We start from the raw sequence: 27593 nt of genomic DNA on the forward strand, positions 1-27593 counted from the left end.
TCAGAAGTATGAATATGGGAAGAGGCTCAACTTGTTGGTGAAAAGGAGAGGATTGGAAGATCTCATAGAGGTAAAACGGTTAGGACCTAAGCTGGCAGGAAGATACTGGTTTGGTTCATTTGTTTTTAAGTTTGTTTGCTTATAAGTAATCTCTACATCCAGCATGGAATTTGAACTCAAGACCCTGAGATCAAAAGTCACATGCTCTTCTGACTAGCAAGGTACCCTGTGGCAGGAAAAGATGCTGAAGGCAGATCAAACACAGTGCACAAGAAGAAGGGAAATTTATGATAGTTCATACTGTTAGAAAATATACCAACTTCTTAAATGTTTGTTAAGGAAGACACACATACTTTGTGTCCTTAAGAACGCCTTAGAACCAAAGTATTGGTCTGGGTATATTTAATTCTTAACAGTAGTAACAGTATCTGTGTTTTTAAAAACTTAAGAGATGTGTAGAAGGTGAGGATTGATATGAAGTGCAGAATGGTTAACAACTTAAAAACTTCATAGACTTCAAATGCAGATGCTTCAGTATCAGTTTACCTTATTTAAACATTTAAATCATAAGTATAACATGCATAGAGAAAAGTATACAAATCTTAATTTTTCATTTCAAAACATGTTGCCATATTCTTTGTGTCATCTGTCAGTAGTTTGGAGAAGGCCATACTTAACCACTTACATTTTGGTTTAAAAGGACACTACTGTTGGGGCACCTGGGTGGTTCAGTGGGTTAAGCCTCTGCCTTCGGCTCAGGTCATGATTTCAGGGTCCTGGGATCGAGCCCCATGTCGGGCTCTCTGCTCCACAGGGAGCCTGCTTCCTCCTCTCTCTCTGCCTGCCTCTCTGCCAACTTGTGATCTCTGCCTGTCAAATAAATAAATAAAATCTTTAAAAAAAAAAAAAAGAGACACTACTGTTATACATTTTTTTGCATGAATGGGTCATGCCTGAAGAGGAGTGCTTCACCAGTTAACAGAGAGTAAACTGACTGACAGCAGTCTGGGTTCTTCTACTCCGTCCAGGGGGCTTAGTGTTCTGAGGGGCATATTTGGTTCATGATTCCGGTATTGCAGGCTTAAGCAGGTAAGCGTAGTGGTTGTTGGATGACTCACAGAGTGATAAATTAATCTTTGTTCCACATGCTTTGAATGCTCCTCCAGACATTTATATGTAGGAAAACCTGTGCAGTCATCTGTGTGTTTAACTTTAATCTGTTTTAATGCTTGCATTACAGTTGTGAACAACTTGCCAAAGAAAATCATGCTGCCAAATTCAGAAAAAAGAGTAGGAGGGCACTGCCAAGTTACAGGGCAAGGGACATGGATACAGGGAAGCCATTTAATTCACCGTCAGCGCAGTGGCCTAGCACATGTGTATATCTAGGGAAGATTTCAGTTTTCCTTCAGTACATTATGAATTGTTCATTGTTTTTGGAAAATCTCAAAACTGATGGCAGTGCCACTTACGGTATTTGAGTCATTAATAAAGTACATCTGTATTGGTCTGTAAGCCGTGGTAAGCAAATAAAGTTGTTACTATTTATAAGCATGTACCAAGGACATGCTTAGTATTTATAAAAATAGATAGTTTCTATATATGTAGTTTACAAAATACTTGAATATTACTTTAGTATTCTCAGACTCCTACAGTGTGTTCAGTGGAGCAGATATGTACATTATTACATTATGGACCATTGTATGCCAGATGTTAGTAAAATATTTTGCGGTGAAGCACTTTTTATTTATTGTTTGAGGAAATTGTTTTAACTTTATTTTTTTCAAAAGTAAAATATTTTACCAAAAAAATCCACATATTTATCTTGCAATACTTTCTTTTATATCATGATGTTAACTTTGAAAAAAATCTTTAGTGGTTTTCCTCATCTATCCTCTTTTGTGATATTGTGGGTAATTTATGGTCCTCTAGTTGAAGGAATTTCACTATTGGGTTAACTTCTGATTATTAAAGTTAATATGGAAGGAAGGCTGATTGATGATCAGAGCTATACATAATTCAATAAAAAGAAAATGTATATGTAATTTTATTTTGAAGCATCAGTTTTACTTTTCTGGTAGCAAATGAACTCTTCATAATTATGTTTTAGGCCTGAGCATAAAAGAGTTACTACTGATGCTCCACAGGCATACAGTCTACACAGAGAAAATCATGCGTTGTTGATAGTATTTGGTTATTTTTATGCTAGATTATCAAAATAACCCACAAAACAAACTACTGCATTTTTAAAAAATCCTTCTAAAATAATAAACCCATAAAGTAAGGTGTTCTTCTCTGTTGACGATTATGATGGATTCCTTTTTTATTTTTGAAGCAGAGATTCATTAATCACCTACTGTATACCAGGGACTATCCCCTTGGGTACCAGAGATACAGGGATAAGCAAAAGCAGGGCTTAAGAGTTTTATGATAGTTCATACTGTTAGAAAATATACCAACTTTTTAAACATTCATTAAGGAAGACACACATACTTTGTGTCACTTAGAGTTTAGTGGGGGGAGAGAGACAAGAAAAATCATTTCTGTCAATTCCATTTTGGTTAAAGAGTAAGAAAGGGCTTCAGGGTGCCTGGGTGGCTCAATCATTAAACATCTGCCTTCAGCTCAGGTCATGATCCCAGAGTCCTGGGATCGAGTCCCATGTCAGGCTCCCTGCTTGGTGGTAAGCCTGCTTCTCCCTCTTCCACTCCCTCTGCTTGTGTTCCCTCTCTCTGTCTCTCTGTCAAACAAATAAATAAAATCTTTAAAAAAAATCGGGGGGGAGGGTGCTTTCAGTAGGGGGTTGGCTTTGAGAGTGCAGAGACATAGTATTTTTCAGGAAGATATACATAGGCCTTATTTTATGAGACAAGCTGTTCAGAGCTTTTGGGCAATTAAATTGTATCCTTGGGAGAGATTGGAGCCATTTATAACCAAAGGCAAGCACTACCACGAAAAAATATTAGTTTCTAGAAAAATTTAAGATTCTAAATTAACATGCTCTGATAGTTTTGCTGGAATATCCAGGTATCATTTTATGATATGTTATTTATGCCTAGTCTGTTATGAGATTAGACAGCACACTAGCGGTTATTTCCTAAATCTTCCCATCCTGTAATCTATAGTACGTGATGGTGGTTCTTTGTACAGTACAATCGTGGACTCTGAAAAGTAGAAGGCCAATATTAGGAAGATTGCTTAGGACATTATCAGAGCAAAGGCAGTGAGTATTTGAATGACTTGTGAATCAGCTTATGGAAATATCATGTAGCTTCAAAGTATTGTATTCATTTCTTTTTTTTTTTTTTAAAGATTTTATTTGTTTGAGAGAGGGAGAGCGCATGAGCACACAAGCAGGGAGAATGGCAGAGGAGAAGCAGGCTCCCCACTGAGCAAGGAGCCTGATGCGGGGCTCAGTCCCAAGACCCCAGGACCATGACCTGAACCAAAGGCAGATGCTTAACCGACCGAGTCACAGCCACCCCTAAAATACTTTGAAGTCAGGCAACCTATGAAAGCTTTTAGTGTAGTTTTTGCCAAATAATGTAGATATTCAGATGTTTATTGAGTCAAAATCTGAGATAATAGAAATTATAGGGGAAGGATTATCAATATTTTTACTCCCTGCACTGAGTGGTTTTATTATTAGAAAGATTTTTTTTAGTTTTCATAGAATTCAAAAGTGTCATATACATTAATATTTGTTTTATGTATTTAAACTCTGGGGATGTTTTAACCTTTATGGTGAGCTTAAATAATAAGAGCAAAAGTTGGCTTTTATTTTAGTAACAACATATTCAATGTCATTATTGAGCGTAGGGCTGAGTTACAGACTCATTATTCCAGTATCTACACTTACTGTATTGCTTTTAGCAGAAGTTCACAAACTATTTCTGTAAGGGACCAGTAAATATTGTAGGCTTAGTGGGCCATCTGCATAGTCACTGTTTCATATCCTTGTTTGAAAAAAGCATTTAAAAACAAATAATCCTTTAAACATTTAAAAACCATTGTTAGATCGGGGCAGTGCAAAAGCAGGCCAGTGGCCCAATTTGATCTAGAGGTGGTGGGCTTAAGACTCCTGGTATGTGACATTCCAAAGCTTTCTTTTCTCAGTGTAAATCCTTTTATAACCCTCCTAGTTAATCTTGCTTCATTCCCAGCAGGAATGTTTTAACTGTAGTGATCTCTGTTTTGTTTTCCATATTTGCTGTCTGTATTCGTTTTCTTGCCATTTTGCCCATGCTGTTTAATTTATTGTGAATCTTTTTTTAAGTCCTATCAAATTTTTACTCCTATCAGGTCTTGCAAGAATATTGTGGCTGAAAGGGACTATAAAACCCCCACTCATACTTTAAAAATTTATATATGGGGCGCCTGGGTGGCTCAGTGGATTAAGCCGCTGCCTTCGGCTCAGGTCATGATCTCAGGGTCCTGGGATCGAGCCCCGCATCGGGCTCTCTGCTCCGCAGGGAGCCTGCTTCCTCCTCTCTCTCTGCCTGCCTCTCTGCCTACTTGTGATCTCTCTCTCTCTCTGTCAAATAAATGAATAAAAAAATCTAAAAAAAAAAAAAAAAAAAAAAAAAAAAAAATTTATATATGTATTTATATATATATGTGCATACACACGTATATACACATGTATGTGCGCATGTGTATATATATAGTATTCACTATAAGATCCTGCACACATTTTTTTTTTAAGTTTTATGTATTTGAGAGAGAGCCAGAGAGAGAGTGTACGAGTGAGTGGGAGGGAGGGGCAGAGAGAGGGCAAAGGAGAGAATCTTGGGCAGACACCCCACTGAGCAGAGAGTCCCACTTGGGGCTTGATCCCAGGACCCTGAGGTCATGACCTGAGTGGTAATCAAGAACTGGTCACTTAACTGACTAAGCCCCCCAGGTACCCCTACACAAAATTTTTATTGCTCTTGTAGTTCTTCTGTGTTGGTTTTACTACCCTTGAAACATTAGAGACATTTCTGTGGCATAATCTTATATACCTTTTCATTACGCATACAGCAGTGAGAAGGTACAATACTATACACCCAAGGGAGTTTGAAACTTAAGATCATGTGAGTTTCATTGGAATTACTCTTAGTAAATTTTTAAAAATATTTATTTATTTATTTTTTTGGTGAAACGTCCTGGGTGTTACTCTACAGAGATTCTCATCCTGGGTGAGGTAAAGGACTGTCTATTTGCATTTTTGGCTGGAACCCCACTGTGATTCTGAAGCTGAGGGCTAGGGACCACCATTTGAGACAACCAGTATAGCAACTAAAGATACCTGACTAGGACTCAAAATAATCTGTGGTCTGGTTTCAGCACCACTAATGAAATGAATCTTACCTCTTTGGACAAACTGCTTTTTCTGAGCTTCGTTTTCCTTTGTAATCTGTGAGAAGCACCTGTTTTGTACCTTTGTTTTATATATATGTAACATGTTCTTTTCTAGTGGTGATTGAAAACCCAGAGTATTGAAGAAAGACCTAGATGTTAGGTTGTAACTACTGTTCTGAGCATTTATTTAACTTTTTTTTGCACTGGTATCCAAGTTCACATGATTTATTTCCTTCTAGTTTATTGGCCTCAGCCATTTTTAGCTTCTTTTTATCTAAGCTTTTTGTTTGTTTCTTGTTATTAGTGTGTTATCTTTTTAAAAACTTACTTGGATTTAATTAAAAATAGAAATTATTAGTCTTTTTTGTTCCTTTTAAAACTTTTTGTTATGGAGATGTTCATGTATCTATGCAAGTAGACAGAATGATATAACAAACTTCTGCCAACTCATGGTCTTGCTCCTCCTTTATTATTTTGAAGCAAATCTGAGACCTATAATTTCATCTGTAAACCCTTTAGCGAAGTTATCTCTAAAACACAAGGACTTTAAAAAATATATATAATCACAATATACACCATTTTCACATCCATAAAAATTAATAATAATCTAGTTATCTAGCAAGTATTCAAATTTCTTTCATTTCATAAATTTCATTTTTTTCCTTCTTGTAAGAGTTTGTACAAATCAAAACACAAGTAAGGTCCACATGCTCTGAGTGGTTAATATGGGTTTTGAAACTGTACTGCTGATAAAGGATCAGAGACTAGATGATCACAGTCTGACCAGGCAACTTCTTAGGCCCTGTATCCCTTGGACTCAGGGAACAAGCCAGTTTTGCTTCTGAGAGTGAGGGCCTCCGACCAGACCAGTGGATACCGTGTAACCTGGGGGCTCTGCCATCTTATGTCCCTGGGAAACATAACAGCTCAGATTACTTTAGGCCTTGCAGTCAAACCTATAGCACAGGTACCCTGTGGCACACCTTTAAGGCATAGTCCCTCATCCATGTTTCCTCCACTGCTCCAGCATCAGCTGCTGTACAGCTTCCTCATGACTGATGTTTAATGCTTAACTACAGAGCAGGAAGTCTGTTTGTGGTAGCAACTGGCATTCATCTTGGCAGCACAGGGTGCCATCTGGTTGTGGGGTACTTTATAAACTGGTAAGAAGAAAGTTGAAACAGGCTCTGGGCCTGTAGATTTTTGAGGAATGGGTGATGACATTGAAGACTTCTTCATCTGTTTCATGAAAGTCAAGCCATCCTGCACAGGCAAGATCGGCTTTGGGAAGGAGTAAGCAAAGGCCATGCCCAGCAAGAACTTCTTAGAGTTTTAGATTGTATCTTGTTAGTCTTCTGTTGGACTGTGGGCTCCACTGATTCCCCAAGGACAGTCTCGTACTGTCTTGTAACTCTAGGGTCTTTGTAAGGATGGGGTGATTGTGAGCAGTCACCTTCTGTTGCAGAACTTGTTGCAGCTTGATCCTCTAGATCTTACTGAAGGTAAGCGGGGTCTCCCAGTAGTGAGAGTGCTATGATGGAGCAGCGGCTCTGCTTCCCAGGTTGAGCTACATGCTGCGGTGTCTCTCAGAACCCCTTCTCATGGATGGTGGTGGCAAGATCTCATCTTAGCAGAGGCTGCTCAAAGCCGCAGCACAGTGACCAGATTTGCCTGTCTTCTGCTCCTCCACCTCCTAACATTTTATTATGAAGAATTCAAATATACCTAAAAGTGGAAAAATTATGCAGGTACAGTAAATACTGTGCTATGTTTGCTTTAGCACATATGTATGTATCTGTGCATTAGTCAGTCCATCTTATATTTTTCTTATATTCCAAAGTATGCTGCAAACATTGGTTCACATCACCACTTAAATCTTTAGGATATCATTAATTGAAATTCAGTATTTGTTAAAAATTGTTTGAGGTATAATTGACATTATAAAAATCTTACCTTGGGAAAGAGTTTTAATAAGTACATCCAATTTGACAACCCAGACCCCTGCAGAGATAAAGAACATGACCATCTTCCCAAGAAATTCCCTGTCATTCCTTCGTATTTAATCCCCTCCAGAGGCAACCAGTGTTTTGATTTTTATTTGTATTCATATAAATAAAATAATTAAGTGTGCTTTTTTGTTATTTTGAAAATTGTGAATGTGGATACATGTAGTTCCTTTTTTTTTATTACCTAGTACTTTTCTATTATATGAATAGATAAGAATTTATTCAGTCTTTGTAAGATCTGTGATTAGTGAGTATTTTCTTTCAGTCTGTGGCTTTCTCATTTATTTTCTTATTGGGATCTTTTGACAAGCAAAAGTTTGTCTTGATGAATTTTATCTGTTTCTAGTTTTATAGTTATTGCTTTCTCAGCTCTATCTTAAGAAATCTCTGGCTTCTAAATCATAATAATCTCATTTTATTTTAGAGGCTTTGAAAACTTTAGCTCTTACATTTACATCTATGATCAATCTCAAATTAATTTTAGGATATGGTGTGCTAGAGGTTGAGGTTCATTTTTTTGTTGTTGTTAGTCACCATACATTATATCATTAGTTTTTGATGTAGTGTTCCATGATTCATTGTTTGCTTATAATACCCAGTGCTCCGTGCAATATGTGCCCTCCTTAATACCCATCGAGGGCTAATCCTTCCGCCCACCTCCTCCCCTCTGAAACCCTTAGTTTGTTTCCCAGAGCCTATAGCCTCTCTCAGTTTGTCTCCCCTTCTGATTTCCCCTCCTTCATTTTTCCCTTCCTTTTCCTAAAGTCCTCCATGATATTTCTTACGTTCCACAAATAAGTGAAACCATATGATAATTGACTTTCTTTGTTTGACTTATTTCACTTAGCATAATCTCCTCCAGTTCCATCTATCCCGACATAAAAGTTGGGTATTCATCCTTTCTCATGGCTGAGTAATAATTCTTTTGTATATATGGACCACATCTTCATTATTCATTCGTCTGTTGAGGGGCACCTTGCCTCTTTCCACAGTTTGACTGTTGTGGACATTGCTGCTAAGAGGTTCATATTTTTCTGTGAATATATACAGTTGTTCCAGCTCCATTTGTTAACAACACTTTTCTCAATGGATTGTCTTGAAATCTTTGTCAAACATGAAATTGACCATGTAAGAATGATTATGTTTCAGGGTTCTGTGTTCGGTTTCATTCATTTATTCTTTGGTCCTTATACCAGTGCCACATCAATCAATCTTGAAGTCAGCTAGTGCAAGTCCAGTTTCCGTTTCTTTGAAGAATACTCTCTACATGTCTAGATCTGGAGTTGGCATACTGTGTCCCCCGCACCTCCACCCAAATTTGGCCAATTGCCTGTTTTTATATGTCCCACTTAGCGATCTACTGTTTGACATAGGGACCAAGCCCAGGCTGCTCCCCTGTTGTCCCCGTTCCCCTTCCCCCTGTTGGCACCTTCTGTACCAAGTGTTGGGATCTTAACGTGGGAGTGGGTGACTCCATCATCTTTGGCCAGCTGCTTAAGTTGAGATGACTGGGATTTCTAGGACAGGAAGAATGCTGGGATCTGAGTGTCACTGGGGCGGAGAATGAAAGTGACTACTGTGGTTATTCAGATTATCTGTTTCTTGTATCAGTTTTGATGATTTCTGTTTTTCAGGAAATTTGCCTGTTTCATGTATGTTGTCATATTTATTGACATTAATGAGAGCCCCTTTTAAAAGTGTACAGATTCTATAACAGTTTTTGCTCTTTATTATTTTTTTCCTTCTGTTTGCTCTGTTATTTGCTCTTTCTTTGCTTAAGGTAGAGCCTAAAATCATTGATTTGAAAGCTCACTTTTCTAGTATTTTAAAGCAATAAATTTCTCTCCTCTGCTTTACCTGCTTTGAACAAATTTTGATATGTTTTTTGTCAATTCAGTTCAAAATGTTTTCAGCTTTCCGTGTGATTTCTTCTTTGATCCATGGATTATATAAAAGTGATTGCTTAATTTCGACATATTTGGCGTTTTTGTAGGTCTCTTAACTCTAATCAGCTTCTAATTTACTTCTGTTTTTGTCAGTGAACATTCTCTGTATGTTCTCTCAACGCTTTCTTATTTTTTGAGACCTGTTTTATGGTCCAGCACATAGTCTGTATTGGTGAACATATGATGTGCATTTGAAAAGAATCTGTTTCTGAAGTTGTTGGGTATAGTATTCTGTAAATGTCATTTATAGGTTTGTGGTTAATAGTGCTGTTCAGTTCTTGTAGGTCTGCTTTACTGATTTTGTCTAGGTAATTTATCGGTTACTGATAGAGCAGTTAACAAATGATTGTGGATCTGCATATTTCCCCCTATTTTATTGTTTGCTTCATTTATTTTGAAACTGTTGTTGGGGCTGACATTACTATGTCATCTTGATAAAGGTGTCATTGTGTCATTACACAATACCTCTTTTTATCTTTGGTAGTACTCTTCTTTGAAAAGAGTATGTTATATGATATTTATATTGTTGTTGCTCTGTAGTGATAGGCCATTTTAAAGCTCTTTATCTTTGTTTTCTAAAGTATGACTATGATGTACTTATGCATGCTTTGCAAGTATATATATGTTTGTGTTTATACTCATGGTGTTTGCTGAGCTTTGTGAATCTATGAATTTGTCTTCGAGATTATTTTATTTATTTTTAAAGATTTTAATTATCCATTAGAGAGAGAGAGAGAGAGCACGAGTGGAGGGGAGAGGCAGTGGGAGAGAGAGAAGCAGACTCTCCGCTGAGCAGGGAGCCAGACCCGGATCTTGATCCCAGAACCTGGAGATCATGACCGAAGCTGAGGGCAGATGCTTAACCATCTGAGCCCCCCAGGTGCCCCCAAAATTACGTTGAAATTGAGACTTCACCTGCATATATCTTAACATTCTGATAATTGTCCTACAAGTCCCTGAAGCTCTGGTAATTTTTTTCTCAATCTTTGATTCTTCAGATTTCTATTAATTTATGTATTCAAGTTTACTTAACTACTTTTTTCAACTCCAGTCTCTAGTCATCAGAATGAATAATTTCTGTTTTCCCCACCTGACTCTTCTGTTATCTCCGTACTCTAGTTTTTTATTTAGAATTAATTTTATACTTTTCATTTCTAGAATTTACATTTGGTTCTTTTTTTTTTCTTCTTTAAGTTAACATATAATTCATTTGCCGCAGGGGTACAGGTCTGTGAATCATCAGGCCTACACATTTCATAGCACATACCCTCACCAATGTCTATAACTCAGGCACCCTATCCCTTTCCCCCCACCCCCCAGCAACCCTCAGTTTGTTTCATGAGATTAAGAGTCTCTTTATGGTTTGTCTCCTTTCCTGATCCCATCTTGTTTCATTTTTTTCCTTCCCTACCCCCCACAATTCCCCATCCTGCCTCTCAGATTCCTCATATCAGAGAGATCATATGATAATTGTCTTTCTCTGATTGACTTATTTCGCTCAGCATAATACCCTCCAGTTCCATCCATGTCGTCGCAAATGGCAAGATTTCATTCTTTTTATGGCTGCATAATATTCCAGTGCGCGCGCGCGCGTCTGTGTATACACATACACACCACATCTTCTTTATCCATTCATCTGTTGATGGACATCTAGGGTCTTTCCATAGTTTGGCTATTGTGGACATTGCTGCTATAAACATTCAGGTGCAAGTGCCCCTTTGGATCACTACATTTGTATCTTTAGGGTAAATACCCAGTAGTGCAATTCCTGGGTCATAGGGTAGCTCTATTTTCAACTTTTTGAGGAACCTCCATACTGTTTTCCAGAGTGGCTGCACCAGCTTGCATTCTCACATTTGGCTCTTTTTTATAGTTTTTATTTCTCTGCTGAGATTTCATAGTTTTATTCATTGTAAGATCTTGCGTAGGGGGATACTATGGATACTATCTGCTTCAAATCATTGTCTGTTAATTCAAAAGTCCTCATCATATCAGATCTGTTCCTACTGATTGCTTTTCTTATGGTTGTAGGTCACACTTTGCTATTTCTTTGTATATCTAATGATTTTGGATTATATTCAGAATATTGGAAATGATAGGTTGTAGATCTTATGAATTCTGTCTTGTTCCTTAAAGGTATTGGTTTTGTTTGTTTCTTTTGTTCACTTTTTTTTTTTTTTAAGATTTTATTTACTTATTTGACAGAGATCACAAATAGGCAGAGAGGCAGGCAGAAAGAGAGAGGAGGAAGCAAGGTCCCTGCGGAGCAAAGAGCCCGATGTGGGATTCAATCCCGAGACCCTGGGATCATGACCTGAGCCAAAGGCAGAGGCTTTAACCCACTGAGCCACCCAGGTGCCCCTCTTTTGTTCACTTTTTACTTTAGCAAACTCTGCTTCTCATGAGGATACCAGTTAAAATCTCTGCTTTAGTTCTTTTAGTCTCTAATTGCTTGGAGTGGCCCCATACATGCCTAGGTTAAGGGTGAGCTAGAGATCTGGGCAGAGTTGTTCTGCAGGTTTTGTGGCTCTTAGTCTCTGAGTCTCTCCCTCTCTGTATTTGCTCCCCCCCCCCCCCCCATTACTGTGGTTGCAGGAATCTCCTTTTTAAGATTTGTGAATTTCTGTTCAAGTTTTACACAGCTCTGCTTGACACTGACTGGTCCTACTTTCTAGTGATGATCTTTAAAAAAAAAAAAAAAAAACAAAAAACAGAAAATACCTAGTTTCCTCTCCAGTTTCTGTTTGCTATGGTTGCTCTTTAGTGTCTTCTGATAGTTTGCACAGATTTTATAGTTGTCCTCTGCTGGAGAGTTGGGGGTTAATGTGAGCTCTCTGACATTACTGGAAGTGGAAACTGTTTTGCTTGCCTTTTAAATCTTTTCTTTTTTCTATAAGGTTCTCCTCCAGCATTATTTACTCCTATTCTCTCTCCCTCTCTCTTCTTCCTTCTCCCCTTCCTTTCTCCACTCCCTCTTGCTTCTCCCTTCTCCCAGCCCAGTTATTTGTTCAGTAGTTTCCAATGTCTGGATTTTGCTGATTCTATCCATGTCGTAGTGTCAGTGTTTCTCTATCATCATGGTTACCTGTAAATTGGTAGTTGGATCTAGTAGCTTCTTAAGGTTCACGTTTAGTTTGGAGAAGGGGAAGATGCGATGTTTCATAGGCCCTCGGGTGGTATGTTAGTGTGGTGGTGAGTGGTATGTTAGAAGCTGTTACTGCAGTTCTCTATTCCTAGATCCATTAATTTGGGCTTAAGGTGGTGATTTCTAATTTGGCGATTTTCCAAGTGCAGTCTGGGGACCTGTTGATGATTCTTAAGATCTTTTCAGGGATTTTATAAAGTCAAAAATTTTTGATTATACTTGATTTGCTATTTTTATTTTCATTCTCATGAGTATATAGGAGAGTTTTCCAGACGCTATATAACGTAAAGATGCAGAAGCAGATGAGAAATAAGCTGTCTAATGTTCAGTCAGGTATTAATGAAATTTGCAAAGATGTAGAACAGTGCCACTTTTTTTCACTAATGTTTTTTAGTTTTAGAAAATACAGCTGTTTTTCATAAATAAGTCATTTACATTAATATGGAATGCCTTTATTCTTTTAATCTATTCTTATTCTTTTTAAGTATATCAAACTACGTCTCATACATATCAGGTATAGTGCACATAGAGCTATTTGTGGTTCTCAATATTTAACTGTTTTCAAAATGAGTAGTTCCATAGCATCTTCAACAGTGACAAACTAGGTGTGTTCTTTTAAATATCATTATGACATTACTTGATGTATTTAGTCTGTTGTAGTTATTCCTATTAATGCTCAAATTGTCCCCTTTGGACATGGAAATAATCTCTTTTGGAAACCTACTTAAAACTTAGCTCTTCTGCAAACCTCAAGTCTGCTTAGAAGAGCTTTGCCTGAATATTCCTCCTTTTTTTTTCTTTTTTATCAACTGATGAGTCACCCTTGTATTTGCATATTGTTTCTTCTTCTGATCATTCATTTACATAGAATATGGTAGAGAACAGGTTTACTTCAGAGGGTTGTTTTGCATTTGGGGCAGTTAGTCTCTCTATTCCTCAGCCAAAGGCTACATTCCCAGCCTGGGTCAGCTGTCTGGCAAATGCATGCCTTTAGTCACCAGGACAACCAGACAATAGAAGTGTCAGTACAAATCAATTATTATCGTTGAGCCTTAGATTGAGTTAAACATTGAATGAGTAGTGTTCTTGTTAGAGTTGGTTCGCTGGTATTTAATGCTGTCCTTAAGTCATTGGTAATCCACAAACAGTTCTTATTTCATATCATGACAAGTAAATAAAACTGGTTCTTAATATTCAGTTCTAAAAGAAATATGATTATGTTAACTTGCCCATTCTCCTCCCTTGCTCAATACCTTGTCTGTTCTAGTTATATTCTGGAAAATATAAAAATTGAAAACTTTCTCTGTGGAGAGAGAGAAACCAAAACCTTGGTTAATTTTCCTTCTTGGCAGTCTGGCATATAAGATTTATAACTGTCTTTGGGAATGAGAATGCTGTGCTTGAAGAGGTTCACAAATTAGTGTAGAATGATTGGAACCAAAACACTGGTATGAATTTTGTTATCCTTTTTAGACGGTGATTCTAAAGTTCATCCAAAAAAACGAAGAAGTAAAATTAACTAGGAAGAAATTGTAAACAGAAGAGGAAATAAGATTGGCTGTACTTAGATACTAAATGTATCTGTGTTTATAGGCAATAATTTGTAATATAAACGTGTGGCAACTACAGTAGTCTGAAACTAGACTAGGCACAGATCCGTAGAGTAGATTCTGAGATATGCTATAATCTCTCTATGTATTAGGTGTATGACGTTATCATAAAATAAATGAATTTCAGCAGTTCGGTATGGAAAGAGTTGTTTATTCAGTAAAGGGAAAGTCAGAATGTTAATCAACAGAATATATCAAAATATATTTCAGAAGTATTTTTAATTTGAAATTTTTTAAAGATTTTATTTATTTATTTGTCAGAGAAAAAGCACAAGGAGGGAGAGCAGCAGGCAGAAGCAGGCAGAGGGAGAAGGAGACCCCCTTCTGAGCAAGGAACCTAATGAGGAATTTGATCCCAGGACCTTGGGATCATGATGTGAGCTGAAGGCAGGTGCTTAACCAACTGAGCCACCCAGGTGTCCCTAGAAGTACTTAAAGTTACAATTTAAAAGCCCCCAAACAATAAAAATATAGAAAATGTCTCAGAGTATCTCCCTACAAGATGTTTTTTAATCCCAAAGAGAAAAATGTGACTTTATTTTGGAGAAACCTGGTTTATGTACACTTAACATCACCCAAGAATGGGATTAAGTTGACATCAGTGCTCCTGATATGCACTGAGGAGTTTACAACATGACTTACATGTATGACAGAAATTTTGTTTTGAGAAAACCAATAAAGGAACATACTGCAAAATAACTGGCCTGTGCTCTTCAAAAATGTCAGGGTCATGAAGGCAAAGACGCATGAAAGAACTGTTCACCAAGAAACTGTTCCAGATTAAAGGCAACAAGACGGTTATGGATTCTGTACCGGGTGATTGATCCTTTTCCTTTTGCAATAAAGGACATTGTTAAGATGATTGATTAGTCTGTGGATTAGATAATAAAAACCCAAAATATTTATTTCCTTATTTTAATAATTTTGCTATATTTGTCATATAAAAGAATGTCCTTATTTTTAGGAGATACACATTTAGAAAGAGAAGGTCCATATCTAAATGGTTCAGAAAAAAATTTGTCTATCCCAAGAGAGAATGGTAAAGTAAATGTTAACATTAGAGACTTTGAGTAAGGGGTATGTGAGAGTTCTTTTCTACTGCACTTGCAGCTTTTCTGTAAAACAAATTATTTTATGGCTAAAAAACAGACTAAATTGTAGTATTTAAGGTTGTATATGCTTGGGGGTAGACAATTAAAAAATCCACAAGCAATTACCATAAAAATTAATAGAAAATATAGCTGACTGACTGTTTAACATTTAAATTTGTAAGGACTTTATATACGAAAAGCAGTGGAAAAATCACAGAGTAAATATTGATAAATTTAACTAGCTAAAACCAGGAAGCTTTTTAAAGATACACAAAAATGATAAGACCCAGTTGTTTTGTTACCCATACAGGGTAATGTAATTATGTCATCTTAGTTTGAGAAGTTAGGGCAGATGATAATCTTTCTCCACACTAATGTGACTTAACTAAGGTAGTAAATTTTACATTTATAAAACTTTCTATAATTTGCAAAGCACATTCATGAATCAACATGTATTTTGAGTTGAGGAGTCCTTACCTTGCTCATGCTCCTTGCTGGCGGAAGAAAGGGAGAAGGCTCCCTTGCTGTCTTGGGAAAACCACAAAATAAGGATACAAAACACACAGTTTGTTGGCCCAGGAATGGACAGCTAACCCTGGAGGCCAGTGACTAATCAGATCCTCCCTCTTATAAGAAATTGAATTGAGGTTCACTGAGGCTGGATGCAACTGATGAATCACTTAAACCGAAAACATAGGTACTTGGGCCATGTGCAATCCTAACAAGTCAATAGGAAAAAAAAATCATGTACTAAGGTAAGAGCAGTAACTTTATAGATATACTGTGAGAATCAGAGGTAATAAACTGTTTGGTGGGACGGTTTTGGAGAGGGGTTTTGGAAACAGATACTCAGACTACCTAGGTCCCAGATGGCTTTCTCTTTGCAGGCTAGGTTCCCATAAGTCTTTGTTTTCTTGAAGAGTTGCTGTATGTGTCCTGTGAACTTGTTTTATCTGAACTACTGTGGCTGGGTTTTTGTTTTTTGAAACCTATCTGGAATACTATCTGACATTAGAGACTTTAAATGAAATCAGGCCTGGGAATGCGCTGTGTATTGTATACTGCCTTTTACTAAGTGGCCATGGTAGGTTTCTGAGTTAACGCTCCTGATCGCTTCACAAACCATGGATATTTGCAAGTAAGTTTTACTGTGGTTTCCACTGCATTTAATTTCTCTTTAGTGTTCTAAATATTTGCTGCTTTTATCTTTTCTCTTTGTACTCATCAGCTACTTAGAAAACAAGTGTTAAATATCTATTAATCCTTACATGAAACTTACTCTGATACTTTTTCTCCTTTATTCTCTAGGGAATAAATTGGCCCTTATATAGTCCTTATTCTTGGAAAGGGGTCATTTTAGTTTCATCTCTGTTATTCCTCATGCACAATATGATACCTACCTCTAAAATAGGCTTTAATTTATTATTCTATTTAAATCATTTTTATTTTTGGATATTGGGATGGTATCCTAGTAAAATCCATACTTGGAGGTAAGTCAGGGGTTGGCAGACCTTTTCTATAAAGGGTCAGTACATATCTAATTGGGAAGTACCCAAACAGTACATATGAGGTTTTTTGGACCATACAGTCTCTCTTGTAGCTACCCAACAAAGCAGCACAGACAGTAGATAAACAAGTGCACGTGGCTGTGTTCCAATGAAACTGTAGCCACTAACACAGACCGTAGGCCAGATTTAGCCTGTGAGGTCTAATTTGCTAACCTCTGGTCTATATAGAATGTGAGAATTTGGATCAGTGAATTTATTACTTCTGCATGAGTAAGTTGGTAAGCTAATGTTCTGGGTCAGCATATATATTTTAAGTGGAACGAAGGGCAAACAGATAATTTCTGCATCACGTATATTTCAATACTGATAGGAAGTTGGTTATTTATTTCATATTTATATGAAATATTTCATATTTCATAGGTTATATAGGTTATTTATATAGGTTATTTATTTCATGTCTGCTGTCAGACACTGAGAATAAAAATAGTGGTAGAGAGAAGGTTCCTACCTCATGAAGTTTACATTTATTAGCTGTGAAATAAAGGGGTGAAAGTAAATAATATGTTGTAGTAATGTATATATGAGGTTTGGTGTGGGGGTTGTTGCCCCCTTTGGATTGGATGTTCAGGGAAGACTTTCTGAGGAGGCCTATGTGGCTAGAAAGAGTGATGATAGAAGAGGAGACTAGAGTTAATCAGGGGTTGGCTCTTTTGGAGCCTAAATTGTTGAAGAATTTGATTTCTATATAAAGGAAGCCATTATAAGATAGTTTGTGCTTAAATTAAAAAAAATACCTAAGATTAAATAAATTGGATTTGATATAGGTCTTATTTCCTCACATATCCATTTATGTGTCTGGTTCACAGAGGCTGTTTCTTAGTTATCTGCACATAAAGTTTGTGAGTTCCTCTTCAATGAATCAGTTGCATATGTTCTAATTCTGGCATTTATTTATTTATTTATTAGAGCGCGCGAGAGAGCAAGCGCAGGCAGACAGAGTGGTAGGCAGAGGCAGAGGGAGAAGCAGGCTCCCCACTGAACAAGGAACCCAATGTGGGACTCGATCCCAGGACGCTGGGATCATGACCTGAGCTGAAGGCAGCCGCTTAACCAACTGAGCCACCCAGGCATCCTCTGGCATGTTTTTTTAAAACCAAATTTTAAGTTGGAATATGCCATATAGTCCTAAAAAGATATATACACAGAGAACTATTTGTTTCTCTTGCATAACTCCTATGAATAGTGTCTTTGTTTCTCTAAGTATTATTAACTAATATATATCCTTTAACTAGGCCATCACAGAGAAATACCTACCAGTCTAGAAGTATTAGCATAATCACGCTAACGTAGCTTGGATGGGTGTAGGAAATATTAATGATGTACTTATTTTTCCAGTATTTTACTTGAGTCATGACATGTTTTTGAGCTATTTTTCTGATTTTGGATTTTTAGGGCAAAATAAGGCAAAAAAATGATTTTTCTCCTTTTGGGGGCAAAATAATGTATTGATGATACATGGTATCTCTCTTGAGAGCTTTTAATGGGATTTTCTGTTTGTTAATATTTATTTTTGCTCAGTTTTTCTGTTGCTTAGAAAGAGTGGGTATTAGTTACTTGTTCATAAACTTTTCAATTCTTTAAGTCTCATTATTTGTTTCTGTATTTTATGGGCAATATTATCAGATGCTGTAATTATATCTTACATGGAGTCAATAATCCTCCCATCTCTTCAGTGTGAAGTGAAAAGACAAAAAAGTAGTTGGATATATATAGATTGGATTAATGAAAAAAGATTCTCTAATTCCAGAACATCCTTCTATCCTTTCCTTATTTTTTATCTTTTTACGTAGAGGTTGCAAAACAGAGTCTTGTCACAGTCTTTATTCTTTGTATCCTTTTTGTGAAAATAAGGGTTATAAAGGTAAATTCCCTCTCACACAAATTTCTGCTCTCTTTTGCTGTCTCATGAGACGGTAATAAAGCTGTACCCTCTACCCTTCTCAAGCCCAATGCAGAAGTGTTTTCTTACCCTTCCTTTTTTATAAGAGTAATTGAGAATTGGTAGGGATGTTTCCTATCTCTGGTGTCCGTAATTGAGTTTGTTAAATTGCTTGCACTGCATATATTTATTACCACGGTTTGGGTGCTGTGCTGGAGAGCTTTCATCTGCCCTTCTAGCTCTGGTCTTTACCCTGCTGCTTCAGGCAGCTGGTTTATGTGGATACACAAATGGGCTTTCTTGATTCCTGGCTTCCATTTGGGTAGCTGTTGGGGAGCATTGTCAGTGGCTCAGAGAAAGAAAGTAAAGAGGGAGAGGTTAAAATATTTACATTCTTCTTTCCTGTGGGATTTCTTGTATCCTTTCTGCATCCTTCCATTGAAGGTCAATCTCCCATCAAGTAGCCCTCTTTCTTTTAAGATTACTGACCTCTTATTCACCTCCTCCTACCTCCTCCTACCAATGGGTAGGGTTGGGCCCTGCTGTTACTAATATGGGGTACTGTACTCATGATTTCCTTATAGCCTCTGTGCTTTGTAAATAGTCTATTAAACTTTTTTCAAATTTCCCAAATTGAGTATGCCACCTGTTTTCTGTGGCAACCTTGACTAATAAATATGCTTTAAAATATTTTAGGTTCTGTCAGTGGCTATTATGATTGCAGTTCTAAAGTGGATTAGCACTAGAATAAGGAAAAAATATTCTGGCAATTTCATGGGTTTATTGTGTTGACTGATATGTAATTTTATTTTAAAATAAATGATGTGTGGTTTTGAGCATTATCGGTATGTTTATTGAGCACACTATGGCACAACCCATTTTTTTAAGCATTGGGAATTCAGAAGTACATGAGATGTGCAGTAATTTAAATATGAGGCAGTTAGTAATGAATCTCATGTGAGAGGTACAGAGTGCTATAGAAGTTTGGGGGAGGAAGATTATTTTATCAGGAAGACTTTGGTTCTGTCTGTAGCAGGAAAGAAGGGAGACTCATAGTTCCTGTGTTCTTGAGGAGACCTCTGCTTTCTAGCCTTGCTCACTTTATTGTACCATAACCCACCTCTGAAAGTAGTAATAACTAATACTAATTAAAGTTCACTATATATACCTGTTGTGGAGTGGAAAACACCTGTTAACTTATTTAACCCTTCCACCATCCCTGTGAAGCAGCTTCTATTACTAAACAGAGTTGGAATTCAAATTCAGGCTGTCTGGTTCCCTAGTCTAGGCTCTGAACTACCCAGCCATCCCATTATTCTATAATTAGAGCTGATTATCCACCTCCCTCAAAGAGATTATCAAAACTAATTACATTATGAGTGCAGCTCTTAATGGTGGTGACTTTTCAGATCATTCTTGCTCCCCAGTGGTGTTTCTGGTCCCCTAGCTGCATGTTTCTCATGCAAATAGGTTTTATCAACTGCTGTGGCTTCTTGTTGCAGTTATACCTTTGAGGCCGCTCATTCATTATAGATTTTACCTCCTTACTTAGTGTCTTCTCTACTAGTGTTAATCATTTCTGCCAATCTCAGTATCTGCACGGACAATCTGGCCTCCTAATTCCTTGACTTCTTAACCTCTAATAATCCTGCATCTTATTTTAGATTTTTTTATTTATCAGTAATTGAATCACCTCTCAGAGTTCAAGTTCAAGCATCCTGTTCTCTGAGCACCTCCACTTTTTTCTTCCCAGCTCTTTCCCTCTAATTTCTAACTCCCAGCAACTTTGGTACAACCTGAGGCTAAACTTCTTTGTTGTCCATCATCCTCATCATATCTTTGTTTTTCTCACTTTAGATTCCATAGTCTGTTATAACCATTCCTCTTTAATTTTTGTTGTATTTTACCTTGGTTAAAGCCAACACTTGACTACTTTCCACCTAGATAGCCAGATGAGGCTGGAGGGAAACACACAACTTTGATGACTGGTTTCATTTTAGTACTCACAACCACAGACCTCAGTACTGCTTGCTGTGTTAGTAATTCACTCTCCCATTCTCCTTTAACTTTAAAAAACTCCCTTTTCAGTTGATAGTATTTATTATTTTACTAACAAAACAGAGAACTTTATACGTTTCTATCAAAAAATCTATAAACCTGAAAGAGCAATTTTAGTTAGAATGGTTGTAACAGAAGCCAGCTTTTCAGGAACTAAAATGTGAATGGGTCTTAAAGATTTAGAGACTGACAGTTTCCCAAATGTGTCCCTGGAACACTTTCTCTCAAATGAATCTTGCCCAATAATAGGCTTAGAGTACATAATTTTAAGAAGTACTGAAAACTATATGTAGTGTATATATATATGGAAAGGAAGTTTACATTTCCTGGCTTGATTTTAATAAAGCATTGGTTTTCAAACCTTGGCCTATTCCCTAGTTACCCAAAGGGCTTGCTGAGATACATGGCTGGGCACCACCTCTTGAGGTCCTGATTTCTTAGTTCTTGATTGGGTCCTGAATGTTTGCATTTACAAGTTCTTAGGTGATGCTGATGCTGCTGGTCCAGGGAGTTGGAGAGTGTTGTGGTGTGTTTTGTTCTTCTTTTTTTTTTTTTTTAAAGATTCATCTATTTCTTTTTAGAGACAGAGGGCATGAGCTGAGGGAGGGGCAGTGGGAGAGATAGAACCCAGAAGCAGACTCCCTCAGGTCCCTGAGGAGACCTGAGCCCAAAACCAAGAGATGGGGATGCTTAACCTACTGAGCCACCCAGGTCCCCCTAGGGAATGCATTTTGAGAGCAACTTCACTTAGGTATGAAGGTCCAAAGTCAACTGACAAGAGTGGCAGTTATGGTTAGGATTTTGAGCAATATGGAAAATAGTTATTGTGGGCTAACAGTCAGAAATAAGAACTACTACCATTAAGGGGCTTTGATAGTGAGATATTATGAATTTGTAGTGGACCAAAGCAGCTAGTTTTAATGATTTTTCCAGTCAGAGAGCAGGAGCAGGACCATAGCAGTTAGTACAGAATTGTGAGTGGCCGAGCCGATCAGGCTGCTGATGCCAGATTTCTATAAGGTTTACCATCAAGTACTTCATCTTTATATTACCATGATGAGTGCCAAGACAGTAACTTAATGATCTCTCTTCAGCCCTTCTTTTTATTTATTTGTATATTTGTTATTTATTCACTGTTTGTAGTTTAAAAAATTGTATATAGTAGGGGCACCTGAGTGGCTCAGTGGGTTAAAGCCTCTGCCTTCAGCTCAGGTCATGATCCCAGGGTCCTGGGATCGAGCCCCACATTGGGCTCTCTGCTCCGCGGGGAGCCTGCTTCCTCCTTTCTCTCTGCCTGTCTCTCTGCCTAGTTGTGATTTCTCTCTGTCAAATAAATAAAATATTAAAAAAAAAAAAAAAAAATTGTATATAGTAGTAAATGGGGATTTTTGGAATGTAAAGACTAAATGTTGTAAAGTGTCCTGAACTAATTGTGTCAGTTACAGTTAATAATTCTTTGGCTTTGAGCAAATGATCGCCATGTCTCTTGTTTTCTCATCTGGAAATTTTTAAGGTAGAAGAATTAGAAACTTCTAGTCCCCCTTTGTAAATGTAATTGTAAAGCCACAGCATCTTTCAAAATTACATTTTTGGAGAATCATTAGTCAGGTTTCTGACTAAGGAGAATCTCATGTGGTTCCTTTTAAGTTATTAAATAGCTTTTGGAGAAACTGGCTCTCTACAGGGTTGATATTATTTCTGGCAGTAAGTTGCATCACCATTTCTGGGTGTCTGCACTTCTTGGGCTTTGCCACTGAAAATTTTTTATAATGATACTGAAGCCTAGAACTTAATGTGTGTCAACTAGACTGCCTTAATGATGGTATAGTATCTGTATTGAGCCTGGAGTAGGAGGGAACCACAAGAGAGTTTGTCTTGAAACATGCTTGGGATACAGATAGAAGAAAAGGGTGTGTCCTTTTCCTGGTTCTTTCTCCCTTACTTCAGTGAACAGGGTAAGATTGAGAGATGTGCTACTGCTTTTCATTCTGATTCCTCAAATCTTTGTCGGACTCTGAAGCTAGATACTGTGTTCTCTTCACAGTGTCATAATTGGTTATTTTTTAAAATAATTAATTTTGGGAACTTGTGGACTAGTTCCTTATAGTTTTACTGAAGAGTAATTAATTACAATAACTTGTGTGTGTTTAAACTATACAGTTTTGATGAATTTTGATATATGCGAAACCGTCACTGTAGTGACAAGACAACATACATTTTCATTATCCTGAAGAGGTTTTTTGTGCTCATTTGTAATGTATCTGCTGATCTGCTTTCTGTTACTATTCATAAGTTTATATTTTCTGAAATAGAAATGAATGGAATCTTACAGTTTGTACTTTTAGAGGGGGAGGTCTGGCTTCTCAGTCAGCATAATTATCTTGAGGTTGATTAATGTAGTTGGCATATATCAATAATTTACTCCTCCTAATTACTGAATAGTATCCTACTTGGGTGTTCCAAAATTGATCTGTTCTACCTGTTGATGAACATTTTGGGTTGTTTCCACTTTGGAGTAGAACTATAAAACAGCTGTGAACATTGTATGCATATCTGAGTGTAGACATGTATTTTTTATATTTGTTGGGTAAATACTTAGAAGTGGGAAGGCTGGGTCATCTGGTAGGTAGGTATATATTTAACTTTAAAGAAACTGTCAACAGTCTTCCAAAGTGATTGTATCATTTTAACATTTTTGAGAGTTCCAGTTGTTCCACTTTGTTACCAACAACACATGATATGGTTAATCTTTTTATTTTTAGCCATCTAGTGGTATCTATGGGTGTCTGTGGAGTCTTGATGTTTTAATTTTTTGCATGACTAGTGATTTTGGGCTGCTTATTAGTGATACGTGTGTCTTCTATGAAGTGTCCACCTTCTCTGCCCACTCTTAAAAGTTTTTTTATAATTGAGTTTTAAGAATTTTTAAATGTATTTTGGATTCATGTTCTTTTAGCTTCTTAACACATTTTGCCAACACTTTTTATCAGTTGGTGGCTTTCCTTTTCATTTTTTCTTTTAAGTTTTATGAAAGAGCAATAGTTGTAAATTTTGAAGTCCTCCTTATCAGTTTATTCTTTATACTTCTCTGCTCTTTGTGTTGTATATGAGTTCTGCATCATTTCATTTCTGTAGTTTTTCTAAAAAGTTAAATATCTTAGATTCTTACTTTTTAGCCATTAGAGGTAAGAAAGCATAGGAGGTAATTATAAAGCTAGAGTTGTATCTGCCTTGTATCTTTGTTATTGTTATTGTACTTTAAGGTCAAATCATTTATGATTCTAGTACTTTATACTTGGGTTTTTTTTTTGTTTTTTTTTTTTTTGGTTAAATTTTTTGTTTTTTTTTTTAAATTAATCTCTGCATCCAACATGGGGCTTGAACTTACGATCCTGAGATCATGAGTCACATGATCTAGAGGCATCTGGGTGGCATAGTTGGTTAAGTGTCTGACTCTTGGTTTTGGCTGTGGTTGAGATCTCAGGTCGTGGGATTGAGCCTCATGTCGGGCTCCCTGCTCAGTGCTGAATCTGCTTAAGACTCTTTCTTCCTCTCCCTCTGCCCCCCCCCGCCCCCGGTGTTGAGGCATATGCACGCGCTCTCTTTCTCTCTCAAATAAATAGATAAATCTTTTTTTAAAACAAGAGTCACGTACTCTACTGACTGAAACCAGCTGGGCACCCCTTTTTTGGTTGATTTTAAATATGTCAAAGAGCCATAAAATTGCTGCTGATCTAATTCCTCTGTTTTATGGGGTGAAGGAACAGAGGTTTATAAAAGTATCGACTTTGCTCAGGGCTTACAGTTTATGGTCGTTTCAAGACCAAAAAGTCCCAGATCCCCTCAAATCCCATTTCATTAGTTGTTTCCCTGTGAGGTGTTATTTTTTATACCGTTGCTAAGATTTTACTGCATACTGGAATATATTAAAATAAATTTACTTCATTCGTTGCTTCATTTTTCTTTGTGGTAAAATATTCTCATTGAAAGCAGTGGTATTAAGTAGGTTAGCTTTTTGAAAGAATCATAATTTTCCCTTAAAATTTCATTAAGTTAAGATGTTGAATTTAACACTTTTGTTTTTTTAATTCTTTCCAAAGGTCTGTAAACAGATTTGGCTAGGATTATTTGATGATAGATCTTCAGCAATTCCAGACTTCAGGGATCCACAAAAAGTGAAAGAGTTCCTACAAGAAAAGTATGAAAAGAAAAGATGGTGAGTGAATAGTTTGTATTTAGAGCAAAGGCTCCCAAATTCACATTAATTATGGGTAAGATTAATCTGAAAACAAAGGCAGGAAATTCAGGTAGATAGGAAATACGGAAATAGGTGTGCAGGTAGATTGATCCTTATTATATACTGGCATTTTATTGGGTTTGGTTTCTAAAAGCCTTGACTTCTACTTAAGTCACCTGTGCCAAACAGCAGCTTGTTCCTTATTCCCAGGCCTCCTACCATTTTTTGGAAAGTTAGGGATCCTTCCTTCTAATCATTCTGTAGTCCTATTAGCTTCTCAAGACATTCTAGTTTTATACAGCCTCTTTCTTAAAATCATCATTCATCATTCATTTAGCAAGTATTTAGCATCTTTTATATACTAAGCACTATGCTAAAGCTCTTGTGTAGTAATCCATCCACTTAATTGCATTTTGCAGTTAAGTCTTTGCTCAAAATATCCTCACTTCTCACCCAAGAAATTATCTTACTACCTGGTTAAGAAGGGAGCCTTTATGCTCCCCTGACTAAATCCATCAGATGTTAATTTTTAAAAAGAAACTAGAACAGGTTGGACGTGTGGCTGGTAAAGCCATTTAAAAAGCAGAGCAGGAAATGTGTCTATAAAACTAGTATTCAACTACTCTAGAATCATCATTTTTTAGCTATATTAACACAGTTCAGTTTACTAAGACTCTTTATTCGTTGGTATATATTTCCTTCTTGAGGGGTTAAGAAGATTAACGAGAGAGTCACAAGTAGGGGGAATAGATAAGGAGGAAGTAAATGGTTTCTTGTTTCCCTGAGGAGCTGTATTTTAACCCAGGGGATCCTAAGGGAGTACTTGCTATGGTTCATGGGTGGCATATCTCTACTTTTATTCAGTGAGCACAGTAGAAAGAAGTGGCTTTGGTTTGTGTGCTCTGTGAACTTTGAATTCTTATTGTTCTCTAGAGGAGACTACTTTTTGCGAGGCAAGATTAGCCATAGCCATATTCAGGGCTATATTCAGCAGCACCAGATATGTTTAGTATGAACGGAGATAAAAACAAACCAGTACAATTTTAAAGATTCTATTTATTTACTTGAGAGAGGGAGTGAGAGAGCATGAGATGGGGCGAGGAGCAGAGAGAGAAGCAGATTCCACACCAAGCAGGGAATCTGATCTGGAACTTGATCCTGGGACTCCGGGATCATGACCTGAGCCAAAGGCAGATGTTTAACCAACTGAGCCACCCAGACACCCCCATACTAGTAAAATTTTAGATCAGGAAAGAAGAAAATCTTTGAGGGTGGAGTAATAGTAAAAACATGGTGGCATGAATGATTCTCTTAAAATGAAGTGTATATTTATCGTTCTATCATTTCAGCTCTTAATTTCCAAGACCTTGTATCCTGTAGTTAGACCTTTCTCCTTGCATAGCTATAGCCTAATTTTGATTTTTTCCCAACAGTTTTACCAACTCAGAAAGTTAGTTTGAATAGAACTTAGATGGGATTTCAGATGGTTTATCTTTAAGCAGCAAAAGGAAAATGTGCATTAGTAAGAGTTAATAGATTTAAAACCATTGATTCCCTTCTTGCATTTATGATGATAATAATAAAATTATTCAGACCATAACCCAAATAACTGTTAACCTCAAATAATTATTATTAGTGTTACTTTTTCTGTCCTGAGAAACAGGGTGGTAATGACAAGAATAATACAAATACACAGTTGAAACATGGGCCCCTAGAGGGAGTGACCCACAGTCAGGTGGGCCAGGCCCTGTGCATTTTAAACTCACACTTCTGCATCCCTGGGACAATGTAATGAGAGAGCAGTGCAGTGGGTTTTTAACATGACATAAGCACTAGCCAAATGCAGTCTCTCTAAAGATCCTCACTGTACTTAACACCTTGAGGCTATTGTCTTAAATTTGAAGGGGTTTTGAAATTGACCAGTTTTCAAACTCACTTCCTATGCTACACAAGCCTGGTTGCTTTACTTTTAGTTAGGTGAGTGTTTAGAACCAAATAGGTATTATCTGGTTGTATCCTTTGAGGAGATTGACTATACTCAAAAATTGATATCAGTAAATACACCAAATTATGGAAAAGCATAACTTCCTGTTTCCATTTTCATATCACATCTGTCCCATTTATTGGGAAAGCATTTGTATTGTTTGTCATTATTATATAATTTGATAAGAGCTAACAATTACATAGCTAATACACCTGTACCAGGAACTGTTCTAAGTATTTACAAATGTTAACTCAGTTATACCTCCTAGCAACTATATCTCCATTTTATAGATGAAAAATTGGAGGCACAAAGGGTGGAGTAGTTTGCCCTAGGTTTCATAGCTGTTGAGTGGTAGAGCTGGGATTAGAATTCTGTCTCTAGAACATTTAGATGCTCTTAACCACTGTTTTCCCGTGTCCCTCAAGTGATATTGGAGGTATGGGAGGGGAAGAGAGTAGGGTGGGACAAAAAACTAGAAGTAGAACTAAAGCTCTGACATGGTCCTAGCCCTGGAGATTAGCATTGGCAATGTTTGGGCATTATGTTCCTACTGCCTCTTTTTCCTGTCTTTATGCTCTTCCTCCTGTAAATCTTGTATTTATATGACTGAGAACAAACCTGAAAGACCTGTAAAGTCTTAGGGACATCTTTTCATGTTAGAACAAAAGTAGCTATGTAGCATTTTATTATACAGATGTTAACATAACCCCTTTAAATATTTTTCTC

At 37.0% G+C, this 27593-nt stretch overlaps 1 protein-coding gene across 6 annotated transcripts in view; it reads left to right on the forward strand.

The window, feature by feature from the left end:
- Window positions 1-27593, forward strand: part of AGFG1 (ArfGAP with FG repeats 1) — an 82100-nt gene that overhangs the window by 20209 nt on the left and 34298 nt on the right. For all 6 annotated transcript variants that reach the window (XM_046018384.1, XM_046018385.1, XM_046018386.1 and 3 more), the window contains exon 3: window positions 24747-24862. In XM_046018384.1, the coding sequence (XP_045874340.1) occupies window positions 24747-24862 (116 nt within the window). The remainder of the gene's footprint in view (window positions 1-24746; window positions 24863-27593) is intronic.

This window comes from Meles meles, chromosome 9 (assembly GCF_922984935.1).
Source record: "Meles meles chromosome 9, mMelMel3.1 paternal haplotype, whole genome shotgun sequence".
Lineage (NCBI taxonomy): Eukaryota > Metazoa > Chordata > Mammalia > Carnivora > Mustelidae > Meles > Meles meles.